The 15,724-nt window shown below is 35.2% G+C and overlaps 3 protein-coding genes across 7 annotated transcripts; all 3 read right to left on the reverse strand.

Moving 5' to 3' along the window:
• Window positions 1,250-3,456, reverse strand: LOC109330616 (serine/threonine receptor-like kinase NFP). The gene has a single exon (XM_019564867.1). It carries the CDS (start codon window positions 3,292-3,294, stop codon window positions 1,507-1,509), a length of 1,788 nt encoding a protein of 595 aa, XP_019420412.1. The 5' UTR covers window positions 3,295-3,456; the 3' UTR covers window positions 1,250-1,506.
• On the reverse strand, window positions 4,343-6,884 carry LOC109330535 (pentatricopeptide repeat-containing protein At5g66631). The gene has a single exon (XM_019564753.1). It carries the CDS (start codon window positions 6,661-6,663, stop codon window positions 4,690-4,692), a length of 1,974 nt encoding a protein of 657 aa, XP_019420298.1. The 5' UTR covers window positions 6,664-6,884; the 3' UTR covers window positions 4,343-4,689.
• LOC109331686 (protein DA1-related 1-like) lies at window positions 7,768-14,257 on the reverse strand. Of its 5 annotated transcripts, none has more exons than XM_019566347.1 (12): window positions 13,947-14,257; window positions 12,980-13,133; window positions 12,711-12,801; window positions 11,663-11,996; window positions 10,760-10,880; window positions 10,513-10,596; window positions 9,366-9,485; window positions 9,002-9,214; window positions 8,818-8,880; window positions 8,606-8,724; window positions 8,430-8,488; window positions 7,768-8,333 (listed from the first exon to the last, which is right to left on the reverse strand). In XM_019566347.1, the coding sequence occupies exons 2-12, from the start codon at window positions 13,091-13,093 to the stop codon at window positions 7,996-7,998; spliced, it is 1,656 nt and encodes a 551-aa protein (XP_019421892.1). In that variant the 5' UTR covers window positions 13,094-13,133; window positions 13,947-14,257; the 3' UTR covers window positions 7,768-7,995. The 5 variants fall into 5 exon arrangements, with proteins under 5 accessions (XP_019421892.1, XP_019421889.1, XP_019421888.1 ...); XM_019566344.1 differs by having other exon boundaries at window positions 12,980-13,141; window positions 13,947-14,256; XM_019566343.1 differs by having other exon boundaries at window positions 12,980-13,313; window positions 13,947-14,252.

The raw sequence follows: 15,724 nt of genomic DNA on the forward strand, positions 1-15,724 counted from the left end.
ATTAATATACCATGTATAGATGCAAGTATCACTTGAGTGTCAGATTTTGTGCTTAAATAACATACCTTTTTCACACCTATTATTATTATTGTAATTTATTTTATGATCGTAAAATGTATAAACTGACGGTGTAAAGATTTATACACATACAATTCATTATTCACTCTTCATTTGTATTACCTTTGATGCTATGATAGTGGGTAAAATATATCATTTTTAAATGTGTCTATGCTAACTAAAAGCCCCCATGAGGTTGAAGTTGAATGAAAAGGCTTAAACAAGTAAGAAGTCTTGGCCTGATGATTGTGCATCTTTGACGTGCAAAACTGTCCCTAGACAGCAGACAATGAACTGTTAATGCTCAAGAAATATTAGACATAATCAGGTCAACTCTCTCAACGACCCAATTATCATTGATAGTTTGGTATTATCACAAAGAGCTATGTACCTTCATCAAAGATGGATGACTTTCTGTATGCGTTTTTAGTGGATTCCCATTGACCCCAGACTTAATCATGCAGCAGCATGAACTGGCACTAGTGTTAGGCTGATTTCTTTTGTTCTGACCAAAGAATAATAAAAGCATAATGGAAATATTCTAAGTTAGGCATGGGCATTCCATTCAACATGCTAAAATTGTTTAAGTCATATTACAAATGCATCTATCTCTAAAAAATGTAATTTAACCAATATCCACTTCACTTTAGTGCAAGTAAACCTTCTAATTACTAAATGTGAGCTTTGGTATGCATTGGATGATGGTTGCTATTGACAAATATACTCTTACTTTAACTTGAGTAGATATTATAAGGTTTTAAATTGTGGTTGTGTTGTGAGTCGGATGTGACTAATGCGATATGCAATCACATGTCTGTTGTAGTTGTTGTGGTTGCTGCAACTGAGATGTTGCAACCATGTTATGTGATGCGATCCACATGTAAAAAACTTAGCTCTATGGTTTCATTATTTGGAAAATTGAACTAATTAAGTTGAAGCTATTTCAATACCAGAGGCATTGTTGCACAGGGCTAAATGCTAATACTCCAGTAAGTTTCAATATTCAATCTTAATTGGGTCTTAAAAGTTGTAAACACTCCAAAATAAAAATAAAAGACAAATTGAAATGGATAAATTGTATTTCAGTGATAGTAATCAAGATGCCAATGGCAGCAGGTATCAAGAAGATAATCACAATACTATGAGTATTTTTTTTGCCTAAAGTTGTATGAACATATAAGAGATGACTCCATCCTATGATACAAACTTCAATTAGCTGATAAATAGAGTACAGAGAACAAGCAAATTTATTGAGTTCAAGTGCAGTTGACAATCCCTTCGCCGACTGGACTATAAAGCTTTAAAGAATACCGAAGATGGAAATAAGGAAATTTGGAACACACCCCTAAACCAAATTAGTAACCATATACTTAGACACTCATTAACTAAAGATGTATGCATATAAACAAAATACAATGTTGACTTTGAGAAACCGAATTTCCTTCAACATCATCGAGCTGCTACGGGAGCAATTGTTTGAGTAGCTTCAGCATCTAATCCAGAAGAAGTCAAGGATCTCTCTAATGATGCAGGAGGTGGTTGAGCCAGAAGGGAGAGGGTAAGAACAATTTCTGCCATGGTTGGTCTTGACAGAGGCTTATCTGCTGTGCAATTCACTGCTAATGAAGCCAAGTGAAGAGCATAGTCTACTGGATATAAGTTCTCTAGCTTAGGATCCATCCATCTTTGGAGCATCACCTCTTTATTATCTTCTTCAAGATCAAAGACTTTCCTAATATCCTTCCACAACATAACCACCTCACCATTTTCTTTGGTTGTTAAGGCTTTCTTTCCAGTAAGCAACTCCAACAGAACCACACCGAAAGCGAAGACATCTATTTTTGGCATCATAGGGTTGGTAGAAGTTCTGGCCATAGAGAAATTTGATATCTTGGCCTTAAAGTTTGAGTCAATAAGGATATTACTTGTTGTGATATCTCTATGGACTATTCTTGGATGAGTATGTTCATGCATGTATTGCAGACCCATGGCAATATCCACAGCTATGCTTATCCTCTGGCTCCATGTGAGTGAGACCATTGAGTTTGATGTGGACTTAGAGAACATCCATTCATCAAGACATCCATTTTCAGCATATTCATAAACCAGGAAAAAATTTCCATCATTGTCTGAAGAGACACCCATTAGTTTCACTAGATTTCCATGGTTTACCTTCTGTAAAATCTTCAGCTCCTCTGAGACATCCTCTTTGGCTTTTTTAACAGCTAAAATCCGACCATCCATTTTGGCCTTGTACACTGATTCCCCAATCTTGCACAGCTCACTAAGGTTCATGGTTGCTTCCATAATTGCATCGATTTCATACACAGTTGGTTTACTTACATAACCCGAAACACCGGTAAGTAGCCTATCTGCAGTTTCAACAAAAGAAGCTTTCCTTTTCAATACACTCTTTTTCAGATAACAAACATACACCAATAATACTGCTAAAGCTGCAACTAGTAGTGTGCATCCTAAGCTAATGCCAATTATAAGCATGAGATTAATGCTGCTCTTTCTTGCATTTGAAGGTTCAGGTTGACTAAGATGTGGCAATTGTGTCACTGGGATCAAAAATGGCTGGTGGATTGCAGCAGTGAAGTTTTGACCATAGTTATTTTCACTCAATATGTCCGCCGAAGATGCGCCGAACTTGGAACTTACAGTGGAAACAGTATCATTAGGCTGCCACACATAAGTAATCAAATTCTTTATCCCTTTGTTCAATTGGTTCTTTGAAGGGCACCTGCAGAATAAAGGGAATATTACTTCAACACCTACTGTCAACAAAGTTGGAACCAGACCAGGGTTTAAATCTGCCACTACAAGCCAGTTAGTGAGGTGCTCATATATAGTTTCGACGACAAGTTCGTAGGTATCACCAAGCTTGATCACATAGGACATATTGGCAAAAGATCTGTTTCCAATGCAACTACAAGTTACAGGTACTAGTAAGACTTGGTCTGGAATCAGTGTGTTATCTTCAGCCTCTAAGTTACTGGCTCTTGCAATAGATAAAGGGCTTGTATCAAATATGTTAGATATGCTGACCACACTCAAGAAATTTGGAGAATGTGCAATGTATGTTACATATGTTTCACATGAAGGAGGTGAATCCACAGGGCATGAAAAATCTGTTGCATTGATTTGTTGTGATTGAACTGCAATATTTGTGAAAAACAACATGATTGCCAGAACAAGACTTAAAGAACGTGAGGGAATAAAGAAGGCAACCATTGTTGTGAAAGAATGTAAATTAGAAGGGAAAGAGAAAAGAAAGAGAAAAGAAAGTGTGTTATCACAAATTGTTCTATGCAATATGTTGTATATAAAATAGCCCTTGGTTTAATATAAAAAATATATCTGTTGCACTGTCTTTGTCATTGGCTTTAGCTCATCTTTTTTTTTTTGGTTTCCAAATCCTAGACACTGTGGACACGTCCATATCCATAATAGACAAATTGTGTGCAATTCATGCGCAGAATATAGATTCCATACTGGTTTACTTTTTAACCTTTCTGCTAATAATTTTAATATGCAATATGGTATTTTAAATCCAATTATAGGAAGGGTAGTTGATATTCCTGCCGGTTCTATTGTATACATGAAGTCAACTAGCTATAGCTCACACCTAAAGACCAATTTATTTGATGTCTCCACTGGATTTTCAAGAGACAAAACTGCTACAATGTGTAGAGAAATTTTAGCATGGAGAATTCCTACCTTAGCTATGCAAAGCAAATTTTTAACATAAAAAGTTGTGTTGGATAATTTTTTGAGTGAGAACTTCCTGTCTGAAGTATGTGCATGCCTAAAGTTGGAGTTCCCACCCAAGAATTTCTCAAGGATCTAGTTCATGTGACTTTTAACAAATCTTGCCGTGTCAGAACAGGAGGTTTATTGGGGTAGATTTGGTTTGACGTTATTATAACACCTCAAAAAATTCAACTTCATTTGTCTATAATAAAAGCAATTCAAAGTTGGAAAAAATTAGCTGTCACAAGTAGCTATGTAGAATATGTGTCAAAGCGTAGGGCTAATGATGAACACTCCATATATGACTTCTTTTGCACTGCCACAACAGCTTGACTTCTCCAAAGGGAAATGGAATAAAATTTCCTCCTCCTACCCTATCTCGTGGTATATTCATCACAAAAATATGTTATATATTAAGACATTTTGCAATCCAACTACTTTTGCAAAGAAAAAATATAAAAGGAGTAGAAAATTGCAACAAGATAACCAATAACAATGAAAGATGATTAGCAATAGAGGGTCCTTCAAATAGTAGAAGTCAGCATGTAGCTATTCCCATATCAACTAGAGATTCAATAATTCTGTGATTAAGCAAACTTAATTTCTAGTATTGGACTAAGTAAACACAACAGAGCCTATATTAGCCAACAGAACAACAGTTAATTTCTGAGTATCATGTCCAGCCACATGTAAAAAATGAAAAAAAAAACTCATTAGTTAATTTCCACAAAAACAAATTTTTGCATCCTATGTTCTGTCAGTTCTGCCCAAATCCCATGTTAAGGAATTTGGGTATAGTTCTTCACTCGTTAAAATGTGTGCTAACTTTTCATGCTTGAAGAAATCTTCATCTATCAAGTAGACCTATCCATAACTCTAACCATCATTTGAAGCAAGACAATTTGAATAAATATTACAAACTCTTGTGAGATCGGCAGAGCTGACAGTCCATACATGACCAGGCAGTTCAAGTGGAAGCACCACATTTAGATCATCATAACTCTCTTCCACAGCTGCAGCCTCTCTTCGTCGCCCTTCTTTCCACAGGCTCTTCACTAGCAACTCTTTGGTGGCGGAATCAGGCACCAGACCTGAATTCTTCATGTCTTCAAATAGCCTCCATGCTAATGCAGCTCTTTTCGATTTGCAATAACCTTGGATTAGTACCTTGTACAGATAAGGATCTGGCTCTAGACCACTCTGCCTAAGCATTGCAAAGAGTTTTTGCACTGTTTTTATGTCTCCGAGTTGCGAAAAATAGTGCATTAGACCTGAAAATGTTTGGATATCTGGGCAAATACCATTTAAAATCATCTCATCGAGCATATCCAAGGCATCAGAATTCCTTCCACACTTGGTTAATGTTCTAAGGAGAGATGAATACAAAAGCATCAGATTAGATTTTGATATAGGACCACAAAGCATTCGATCGTGATTGAAAACCTTCAGTGCAGCATCGGCATTTTTTGAAATCCCATAAAAGTCAATGATTAGCCTAATGGTGCTGAATGGCACTCTCATTCCCTCCATTCTGATCTTGGAGATAAGTCTATCAACCAATTCTGTGCGTCCCTGGCGTGCTAGAAGGGTCATGATTCTCTGTACTGTGTATATGTCATGAGTAAATCCAGGTTGATTAGCAACCCAACAGAAGAAGTTCCATGCAGTCTCTGGTGAATTGAAGTTTCGAAGCATCTTGCAGACAAACCTAGTTGTCCACACAAATTTTGCACCCTCTAGTTCTGCAACCTCATCAGGACTCCAACTCTGCAAGGCATTAGCTAAAGCCCGCGGATCCAACCATGGTTTTAACTGGACCCTATCAACACGATCACAATGACTTACATTCTCATCCTCATCCTCTTCCTCATCATCACTGCTGTCAATTGCATATCTTATATTCTTGATCCTTTCATCTGGCAAAGTAGTTTCTCTAAAGAATTCGTCACTCTCCCTAATAAATCCTTCCTCCTTCATCTGCTGCAGTGATAAACTCATGGCTCGACTAGGCAATATTCCATCAACTTGCATTTCATGAAGCAACATTTTCACTTCTTCAAACCGTTTACTTGCAATGAAACTCTCGATCAGAACCGAATACTGCTTCAAAGTACGTTTGACCCGCATCAAAGGCAACGCATTAAAAACCTCCATGGCTTCAAACAACTTTCCAGATTTCACAAGGTGCTCGATCATTATAGTATAGCTTCTACAATTCGGAAGTGACCCTTCACCTATCATCCTATGAAAAACTTTAACAACCTCAGAGTCCTTCCCCATTTGTGCATATAGAGACATAACAATGTTGTAAGATTCAGTGCAAGGATGCTTACTGTCAAGCCTATACTCATTCAATACCCGAATAACAGAGTCAATGTCCTTAGCTGCAGCATACCACTGCATAAGATTCATAAAGGTAATCTTTACATTCCCGAATTTTTTGGCACGGATATCATCAATGAGGGACTTGAGCTCAGCAATTCGACCAGACTTGGCGAGCACGGTAGCGAGGGCATGGAGGGTATATTGGGTATGCGAAAAGCGGGGAATTCCATCAAGGGCTTGTGTAAGGTAGAGTGCGGAGTCTGCCGAGGGAGCAGAACGAAGGGAGTGAGTGACGACAAAAGAATCGAGGAGGCGATGGTTTAAGAGGGTGGGAAGTGAAGTGTTGGGGTTGTTGGAGCGGAGAGTGAGACGAATGGAATCAATGAGTTTGGCACGGTGAAGATAGTGAGAAACTTTGGTGGGAAAGGGGTCACGGGCATAGAAACGGGTTTGAAGTTGGACTTGCTGGGTTAATCTTTTGAGCAGGTTAAAATTGCAAGACAATGCCTTATTATTCATCAACATTATTAGTGAGGCAAAGAATCAAACACTTGGTGTGCCAATCAGCGTCATGGCCAAAATAAAACCTCAATGATAGTATGGTGGGAAATAATTTGAATGGAATCAGTGTTACGTATCGGCCCAGAACATCGTATAATGTTCAGTTTGGGCCATAGGAAATTTCACGCCCTTATATATGGTACACTTTTCAGAAAGGATACCAAGAGTCACCTGAGTGGATAAGAATCAACCTAATTGAAAAAGGAAAATACGTGGGTTTAGTCAATTAGCCTTGTCAGGAATTGATTCTAATGTTACAATCACTTTTTTTAAGCATTTCAAAGATTAACATCCTAGTGGATAAATTAAGTTTCATCTTACCCCATATTCCCATATATATTTGGTACTAAGTTGAGTAAAATACAATTTATAATTAGATTTTGATTTCAAAACCATGGTTTCAAAGCAGCAAAGATTTAACCTTTTCTGTTCATTTGAAACCCTTTTCCACTAGTAAAAACCACACATGCTAAGTGTAAGTCAGCTTAGAGTAAGTCACTCAATTGATAACAATAAATCTGGGTACTAATCATGCTTAATATTAAAATTTAGTTATTAGTCATATGGTAGTTATATTTTTTAATCTCGACCCTTTAAATAAGATCCAATGATTCATATTAAATATTCACATTTATAACTGTAATATATTATTCTCACATAAGCCGCTCCAGAAAATATTTATTTTATTTTAGCTATCATATTCAAACCTTATGTATTAATTACTATACCTAGAAAAGTAGTTTGCTTGGTTTGCAAGTAATATATATCACTATCTTGTGATTAGAAGGATTAGCAAGAGGATTTAGTATGAAGATATAGCATTACACTTGTTGGTCAACTCTTCACAGCCCATTATTTAACCTACATTTCCCACAGTTTTAAATTCACAATTCTCCAAAGCAAAACTTCTTTTTACTATCTTCATCATGTCACTGGTTAACATTCTCATTTGTTCATATAATTATGTATCTGATATCCGAGTATAAATAAGTTGGAGCCAATTGGATGGTAAAATTGAAAGCAATTGGAGTTTTCAGGTGAGTAAATGGACATCAGAAAAACACAGGATATACAGTTATGCACCTTCATACTTTCACTGCTTCAGCAGTTTTTCTCAACTTCTGAATAGTATTATTCATTTTGTGATACATATAAACATGTGATGCCAACATTTTCATTTCTTATTTTCTATTAAGTAAACTATATAATCTTGGAAACTTTGGTTCTTATATAACTTACATGACAGATATGGTGATGCATATAGGTAAGAAAATTATTTCATCTTTCAAATTTGCATCAAGGGAAACTTCCTGTCATTTGAATATGGTCAAGGGTCCTTTTGAGACCATATTTGAGCACTGCCTGGTTACCCAATCTGAATCCATCTCCATAAGCTGAAGAGGTATCTGACTCAATCTGGTGTTTGAAGAAGTCACCGAGTTTTTTATCGAAGTCGGACCGTTTACCTTTCTTTGATGACGAAGAGGAGGAAGAAGGCGATGATGATGAAGAAGATGAAGACGACGATGGTGCACCATCATTCCCAGATACAGAATAGATCTCTGAATCTAACCACATATGAGCCAATACTTGGCAGATTCCTTCTTCAACTTCTGGACTCAGATTATGATAACCTTTCAAAAACCAATGAATTCTGTCCAACTTAATACCATCTAAACAAAAATATAATTTTGTAGTACATGATATTTGATTGTAGAAAAGTTGAATACCTTTAAGCCTGAGCCATGCATGCATCATTTCGTGAGCTAGGATTGATCCTGTCAACATCCTATACACAAAATATGACAATGAATGAAACACATGATGGTAGAGAGTACGTTGAAAAATAGGTATTGAAGTGTATCTTGTTCGCATTTCTCTTATTCTATAGATCATATAAGGATACCTAGGAAGGCCATACAAAACAAGAATGGCTGTCACTTCACAACGGCGGGTCAGCCTATAAGGCTCAGTTATCATGTCAACCATCCGGTAGCCTGCCCCGATGCTTGGTCGCCTTAAAATCTGTATAAAAAGTTAAGCACACGTGGACAAATCTTTAAGATCAGAATTGAAATAGTTCGTAAAGACTCAAATAAGCAAGTAAGAAATCCCTACAGTGGTGACAGTTTGCTCTTCAGACAAGCATAGTCCTCTAGTTTCAGGTAAGTGGTGATGACCCTACATTCAATAGTGAAAAACGGAACAATTATAGTCAGGACAATAGAAAGAAGGGAAAGAAAGAAAGAAAAAAAATAAAAGGCTCATTCCATGAAAGAAAGCTCAACACATTACCACTTACATTATTTTCTCCCACCATGGCCTCATTCAGTGCTTGTCTCTCCACCAAAAGCATAGGAATTTGCTGCTCCACTTTCATATTTAACCCTTCATAAAATTCTTGTATTTCAAGGTAGAGTGGCTGGCATTCATGTGTATCCATAATTGCAGAGTCCAGACACTCTAGACATAGCTTTCGACCATCATCAAGCAAAAGATATTTTGTATCCTTTGGCTGCACTTATTGGAAAGTTTCGTAGAGGGCAGGCAAAAAACAGAGTCAGCATAGAAACCCTGAGGGTTGGTAAGGGATAGGATCCATCAATATCTACTAATTTCTATTGACATTAACAGGATGAAATGTTTTGGGGTTTGACGTAACTGACCTCCATTCTTTCGCAGCTACAACAGCGAGGAGTGCCATCTCGCTCATGTGATGGGCAGTACTTTTGCATCCAGAAAGGGTGAGCTCTATACTCAATTAGACCAGCTGAATTAGTTGGGATCTGCAATGAAGGAATCAATAACTCTATTTTACTACAAATACATGCAAACTTAAAAAGAAGCAGGCTTAGCTAAATTCTTTAAAGTAAATTAAAAAAAGGAGGCGGGCATCAAATTTTCATCCCTATGTTTTTAAGGTGTTTCACTCACATCCTTGGATTTTTTTGGGTCAACTCATACTCCTAGTGATTGAAGCTATTGGGTGAAATTAAAATATAACTCTATAACACTAGCAAAACTAATTCAATCAACGTTTACAAATAAGTTGCAGGACCACCCACTAAATGTGACATTAAGAAGAAAAAGAATTTGACCCAGATTAGAAAATTGACTTAGTTTTCAATTTCCTTGAAATCTGAATATCTCACTAAAGTACATCTTTAACAACATTGGGTGATTGAAGCAAATTGAGCTATTACATGAAAAGTCGGGTTAAGTTTATGTCAACATGGCTATTTTATCCGATCTCTTGGTAGCATATTTTGATAGGGTTAGACATCCATAATTAGAAAACCCTTGATCTCAGATAGGTTTGAACAATAAATTCACTGATTTTAACTTCAAGTAACTTATCCATGGTTTCTTGAAAAGTGCTAAGCCAATTATTGAATTTAAGAAGTAAAAGATACCTACATGGCTACATCTGGCCTATGAAGGAATCCAAGCCAATTATGAAAATTTAAGAAGGTAGCATACTTACATTATTTGGGCCAAATCATAAAATCAAATCTATATCAACACCATGAAGGACTACCGTGATGTTATTTCAGTTACATCGCTGGCCCATGATTTGTTATAAAGACTAAATATCTGAAGAACATTGTCAAGTAAATTTCTGAAACTTTATCTGTTTAAGATATGTTTCTGAGAAGAGGGAATGGCTTAATATCATTAGTCTTCCATATATATATGCATTTCAATGCAATTTCTAAACCATGTCAAAATTTACAGAAACCTTTGATAGAAAACAAACACAATAGAATTGACTAATAGAAAACTGAAAGTGAAAAACAATTTTAAGATACTTACAAAGTTCTTGCAAACATCACATCTTGGGTGATGCTGCTTCTTATAGCAGGATTTATGGTAAGGGCGATTGCTAGACATGGAAAACTGTAAGGGAATGAACATAAATTCAAGCATTTGTCACAAACATATGGATAAAAGAGGGAAATAAATTTGAAGAGCTGTATTTATGTATCCCAGAGTAAAATTCAGTTTATTTTATTAAAACCAGTTTTTATGAAGCAAGCAACAAAGAAATCAAGACTCTAACCTCATAATCAGTGATTGGAAGATTGCAAGCATGGCAGCGGAAACATTCTGGATGCCAGATGGCTCCTATGCAACTTAAAAATCTTCCATGGCCAATCTCAGTGTGGCATCCAGCACAGGGTCTGCAAGCAGATATTCCAGAACCAAGTTTAGTCTGTGTTATAGTGAGAGAGATTCATGAAGCAATGAAAAATAATTTTTATAGATATCTCCTGCAAGGGTCCACGTTGTAACTTGTAACAACAAAGTTGAGTAACCCAGTTTTCTTAGGTGATCATAAAAACAGTCCGAGATTAGCAAGTGCTCACCATTACCACAAATAAGACACTAAATTAAACCCATTATTAATTGTTCGTTTTAATGACAACTCTTACAACATTTTCATGCAACTTTAAGGTGTTTTAGAACAACAAAGAAAACTAATAGACAACAAGGTGTCATGCATAAAATCCCAATATAATATTTATCCTAGTTTGATGATTCAGACTAGAAACTCAAAAGTAAAAAAATAAAAAAAATCCAAATGTGAAGTCTAAATCGGTTAGCACTCAAGTTTTTTTTTATTGATTCATTTTAGTGAGATATAATCTCAGTTTACAATACAATGTAAAACATCAGAAGATTCTATCTATTTCACACTTGTTCTAACTATTCCTTGTATCTCTACTTTGTTTCATAAACATTGGTAAAATGACATCCCCTTTCACGACGGTAAGACTTTTGTCATGCTTCATTGTTTTTAAAAGAGAAGAAAAAATTGCACAAGCATTGCAATAAATGACTTTAAATCATGGGGATTCTCATTTGTTCCCTTTATTTAGCACAACTACTGAACTTCAGCAATATCCATAAGCAGTATTTGGATTCAGTAAAACGCTAAAAATGTAAGCATACTCACAATTACCTGTATCCAGTTGAAAAGAGATTTGGAATAGGTTTAAGTAACGAATCATTGTCATAATGAGAAGGAAGACCGATATTCATACTTTCTTGAATTGCCCTGGCCAATTGCTCATCTTCCTCAAGTTGAATTTTAGCAAGATGTTCATCTTCATCTTGTTGAACTTTACCAATATGTTTATCTTCCTCTTGTTGAACTTTACCAATATGTTCATCTTCCTCTAGTTGAACTTTGCCAACATGTTCATCCTCCACTGGTTGAACTTTACCAAGATGTTCATCTTCCTCCTCTTCAATATTGCAAAGCTGTAAATCTTCTTCAGATTGTGAGTCATCCTCTAGGATATCATGATTCATGAGGCAAAAAACAAGAACTTTTTGTTATACTTCGGAATGGGAATAATTAATTGACTAACAACATCCCCTTAGATACATTTATACTAAATGGAACTTCACTGATGGACTTCAACCATCAGAAAAATATGTGATTCACCATTAATTAAAATATCACCATGAAATGTTGCAACTTCAGTGAAATAGAAGAATCAAAATATCACCATTAATTAACAAATACATGTTATTCATCACATATTTGTACAATGTTAACTAGTGTAAAAAATGATGTGAAAAAATGTGAGATGGTTATTTTACTTCTTGCATACCATAACAACAAATGATAAGTCTTGTACCTTTTTATATAGGTTAAAATTATATATCAAAGAAACAAAAGCTCATCACAGTAATTTCAAATTGGATTTCTTAGCACCGCTCTAATTAGAATGTAAACAAAATAATCAACCAATGGCATCATAGTCTTTGATGAATAAAGCATATTTTACTTAACAAGAATGAAATCGACACAAAAGTAGGCATAAAACGACAGAAAAGGACAGGAGCAAGTTCTTGAGAATCAATGTTCATTTTGGCAATATTTATATTTAGAATATGAAGTTTAGGTACCTAATAAGATGATTCTCTACTTGTACTGAAATTGAGATACACAAACCAGTAGATGAATTTTAACTAACAATTTGCAAAAGCATAAATCTTACCAACAATTTTTTTCCCTTTCTGGTCCTCCTCTGTCAGAGAGAGTGCAATTGCACGGTCTAGGTCTTCTTTCTCAACATCTGTCAAATCATCCTGCACTCAATTTGCCACTATTACAACTTCAGACACTCTCCTTAAGTCTCGGAGGAACTAGTACCATGTTAGATTCATGCTACTATCATGCTTTAGTCAGATAAAAGGAATGACATGATAAGTTATAACGCATATCAATGATTTCAATTTGTCACTAGAAAAGGAGAGCTTTGATTACCACAGAGGTGCAATGGTTATCCCAAATTCTGTTCTCTTCATAATATTTGCCATGGTACTGTCCTCGTAGAATTTTATGGTTGGCGCCCTTAAGCAACTTAGTAAACCAACCCATTTGACGCAATACTATTTTCCCTCAGGTTGCCAAACTTTTCCTGAAAAACTGCCCCACAAGTAGGCAAGTAAATATGCTTCACAATGTAGATAAAAGGAAAATTTGGAGACTAAAAAGCAATGTTGAAAAATCAAAGGCTAGGCCATGAGTCCAATCTTCAAATGCAGCATGATGGTCTCTCTAGAAGTTTATAACCAATTAACCATAACCAACAACTACACTGTAAAACACAAATAAATGTTACTGGAACATGCTAGTGTCAACAAAATGCAACTGTTATTTGAAGCAATAACACAGACAGAAATAGGCAACACAAACAGCAGAGATTGGGAATATAAAGAACATTATACCATAACTCCTTATTTGGTCATCATGCCATCAACACACTAGAGAAAGGAAAAGGTGATATACAATAATTTAATTCAGAATCTTAATATCTAATTGATATCCACAGCAAATAATGATGTCAGAAAACGTGCCACATATTTAATTCAAAAGGAAAATCACATGATGAAGAAAATTAAATAGCACAAAAGATGATAACCAGGTATAAATACATAATCCTATGCATAAATCTCAATCATGAGATATCATTAAACTAAATTAAATCCAACAGATACAGAAAAAAAGAAAATTTGTTAAAGGGGCTACTACATACCAAAATTAAGAAAGACAGAACAACAAGTATCATAAAATTGGGTTGATAATTGATAAGTCACCAAGAAGAGATTAAGAATTTGAAAAAGAATATGATGAACCCAAGTTCAAATAAAAATCTCCAAATCCCAGAACAGTATTATTATCCACTATGAAACAACCACACAGAGGAATTAGAGCACAATTATGAACATACCCTTTTTTGTATCTTTATGTAGCAGTGGAATACGAGTATAACTTTTTGCGTAGGAGCACTTGGATCCTATGCAAAAGGAGTTTAAAAAAGGGAACAGTGGAACCTTTTATAGTAACAGGTAAACTAATATTATTAGGTTTTTCTTTAAATCATCAAAAAGATGGGTTGGGATATGGAGATAGTGAGAAAGAGGGAGTAGCTGAATTTCAATGCAATGCCACTGAGTGGTGTCTGCATCTCCTTTAGCGTGTGGGGCCCTCCTCATCTATCAATAACCCAACAAAGTTTAAACCTTTCTGATTCAAAAGGTGAGTTAAAGAATGAGTTTTCATGACTTCCATTACACAGTAAGTAGTAGTTTGTGGACAAAGTTGAGTGAACCGATTAAAGATTTTCAACTTGCATAATTGTAATATGATTGTGGTAGGACTACTTAAATCTTCACTGCATAAATTACATATCTTTTGCAAAATCATCCTCAAGAATACAAAAAGATTATGATGCTCTTGTAGTCATTGATTATAAATTGTTATTTCTAATCTCCTCATATATTAAATGAACACGTAACATGTAAGTAAACATCATAAAATGAATGACAGATAATGATAAGAGTTTAAAATATATCTATGTACCAACTTTACACTGTTAGCATATCATCTATCACTGATTTGTAATACTTCTTTTGTTGTTTCAAATTCAATGATGGTCAACTATGAATGGTGAAGATAGTGTAAAAAACACTTACTATTAGTGTATACATATTAAATTCTAATGATAATATATAAAACTTACATACATTTTTCTCATATTAAATGTCATACCGGATAATATCCATACTAAACACAAAGGGAGAGTCCATTAATACAACAAATGGGCTATGTACATAGAAAAAGTATTTTAGCTTAAATGGGCTCTCAACCTTACAGACCCTTTACTTGATGTCATGCATTAATTTCAATTTTAATAAGAACCAATCCACATATAATAAACAAAAAAGCAGAAGAATTTTACTTAGACAAGCTAAAAGCCCAATACAGATAAATAGGTCTTGTCTTTCGCCCCAAATAGAATTCCTATCACTATCTTCATAGAAACAAATGGAAATAATATCAGATATATGGGTACTCAAATATTGGACAAGGAGCATTGGGCATGAGTCCTTTTTATGGAAGTGGAGGCTGGATGAGAATAAAGCTTTTTGCCATTCAGGATTCAGCCACTACTTTGATTGAAGACGAAAAATTCATTGATAATGTTTATAAAAGTAACATATTAGATCATATGTTTTTTACTCTTCATCACGGAAAAAATATCATATGTTTTTTCTGCATAAAAATAGAAGCTGAAAAAGGTGTTGCTATAGATGTTTATTTTGCGGTTAAGAGGGTACCAGCTTGACCAATTTGCATGCACCTGGGATTTTGTTATCTTTAAATATAGCATATGTGATTTGTGAATGCTGTTTGTATACGTCAAAAAATAAAGAGCTCGTTAAAAAGTAATATCAATTTAATGATGACATGATTAATTTGATTGCCCAAAAGGGAAAATATGTCCCATTAGCATAAAAGACATGACTAAAAATGGCTTCAATGCAATGCAATGCAAGCAAGGATCCCTCGCTGAAAGGGAACATGAACAACTCATGAACCCCACTTATTTAAACTTTGCCCCATTACAATTTAATATCTAAATTGAATTTTTAAGCGAACCCCACAAATTTAATAGGATACTAGTCAAATATCCCTTTTGTATTAACTCTCAGCACTTAATTTAGC

The sequence above is a fragment of the Lupinus angustifolius genome, chromosome LG17 (genome assembly GCF_001865875.1).
Source record: "Lupinus angustifolius cultivar Tanjil chromosome LG17, LupAngTanjil_v1.0, whole genome shotgun sequence".
NCBI lineage: Eukaryota > Viridiplantae > Streptophyta > Magnoliopsida > Fabales > Fabaceae > Lupinus > Lupinus angustifolius.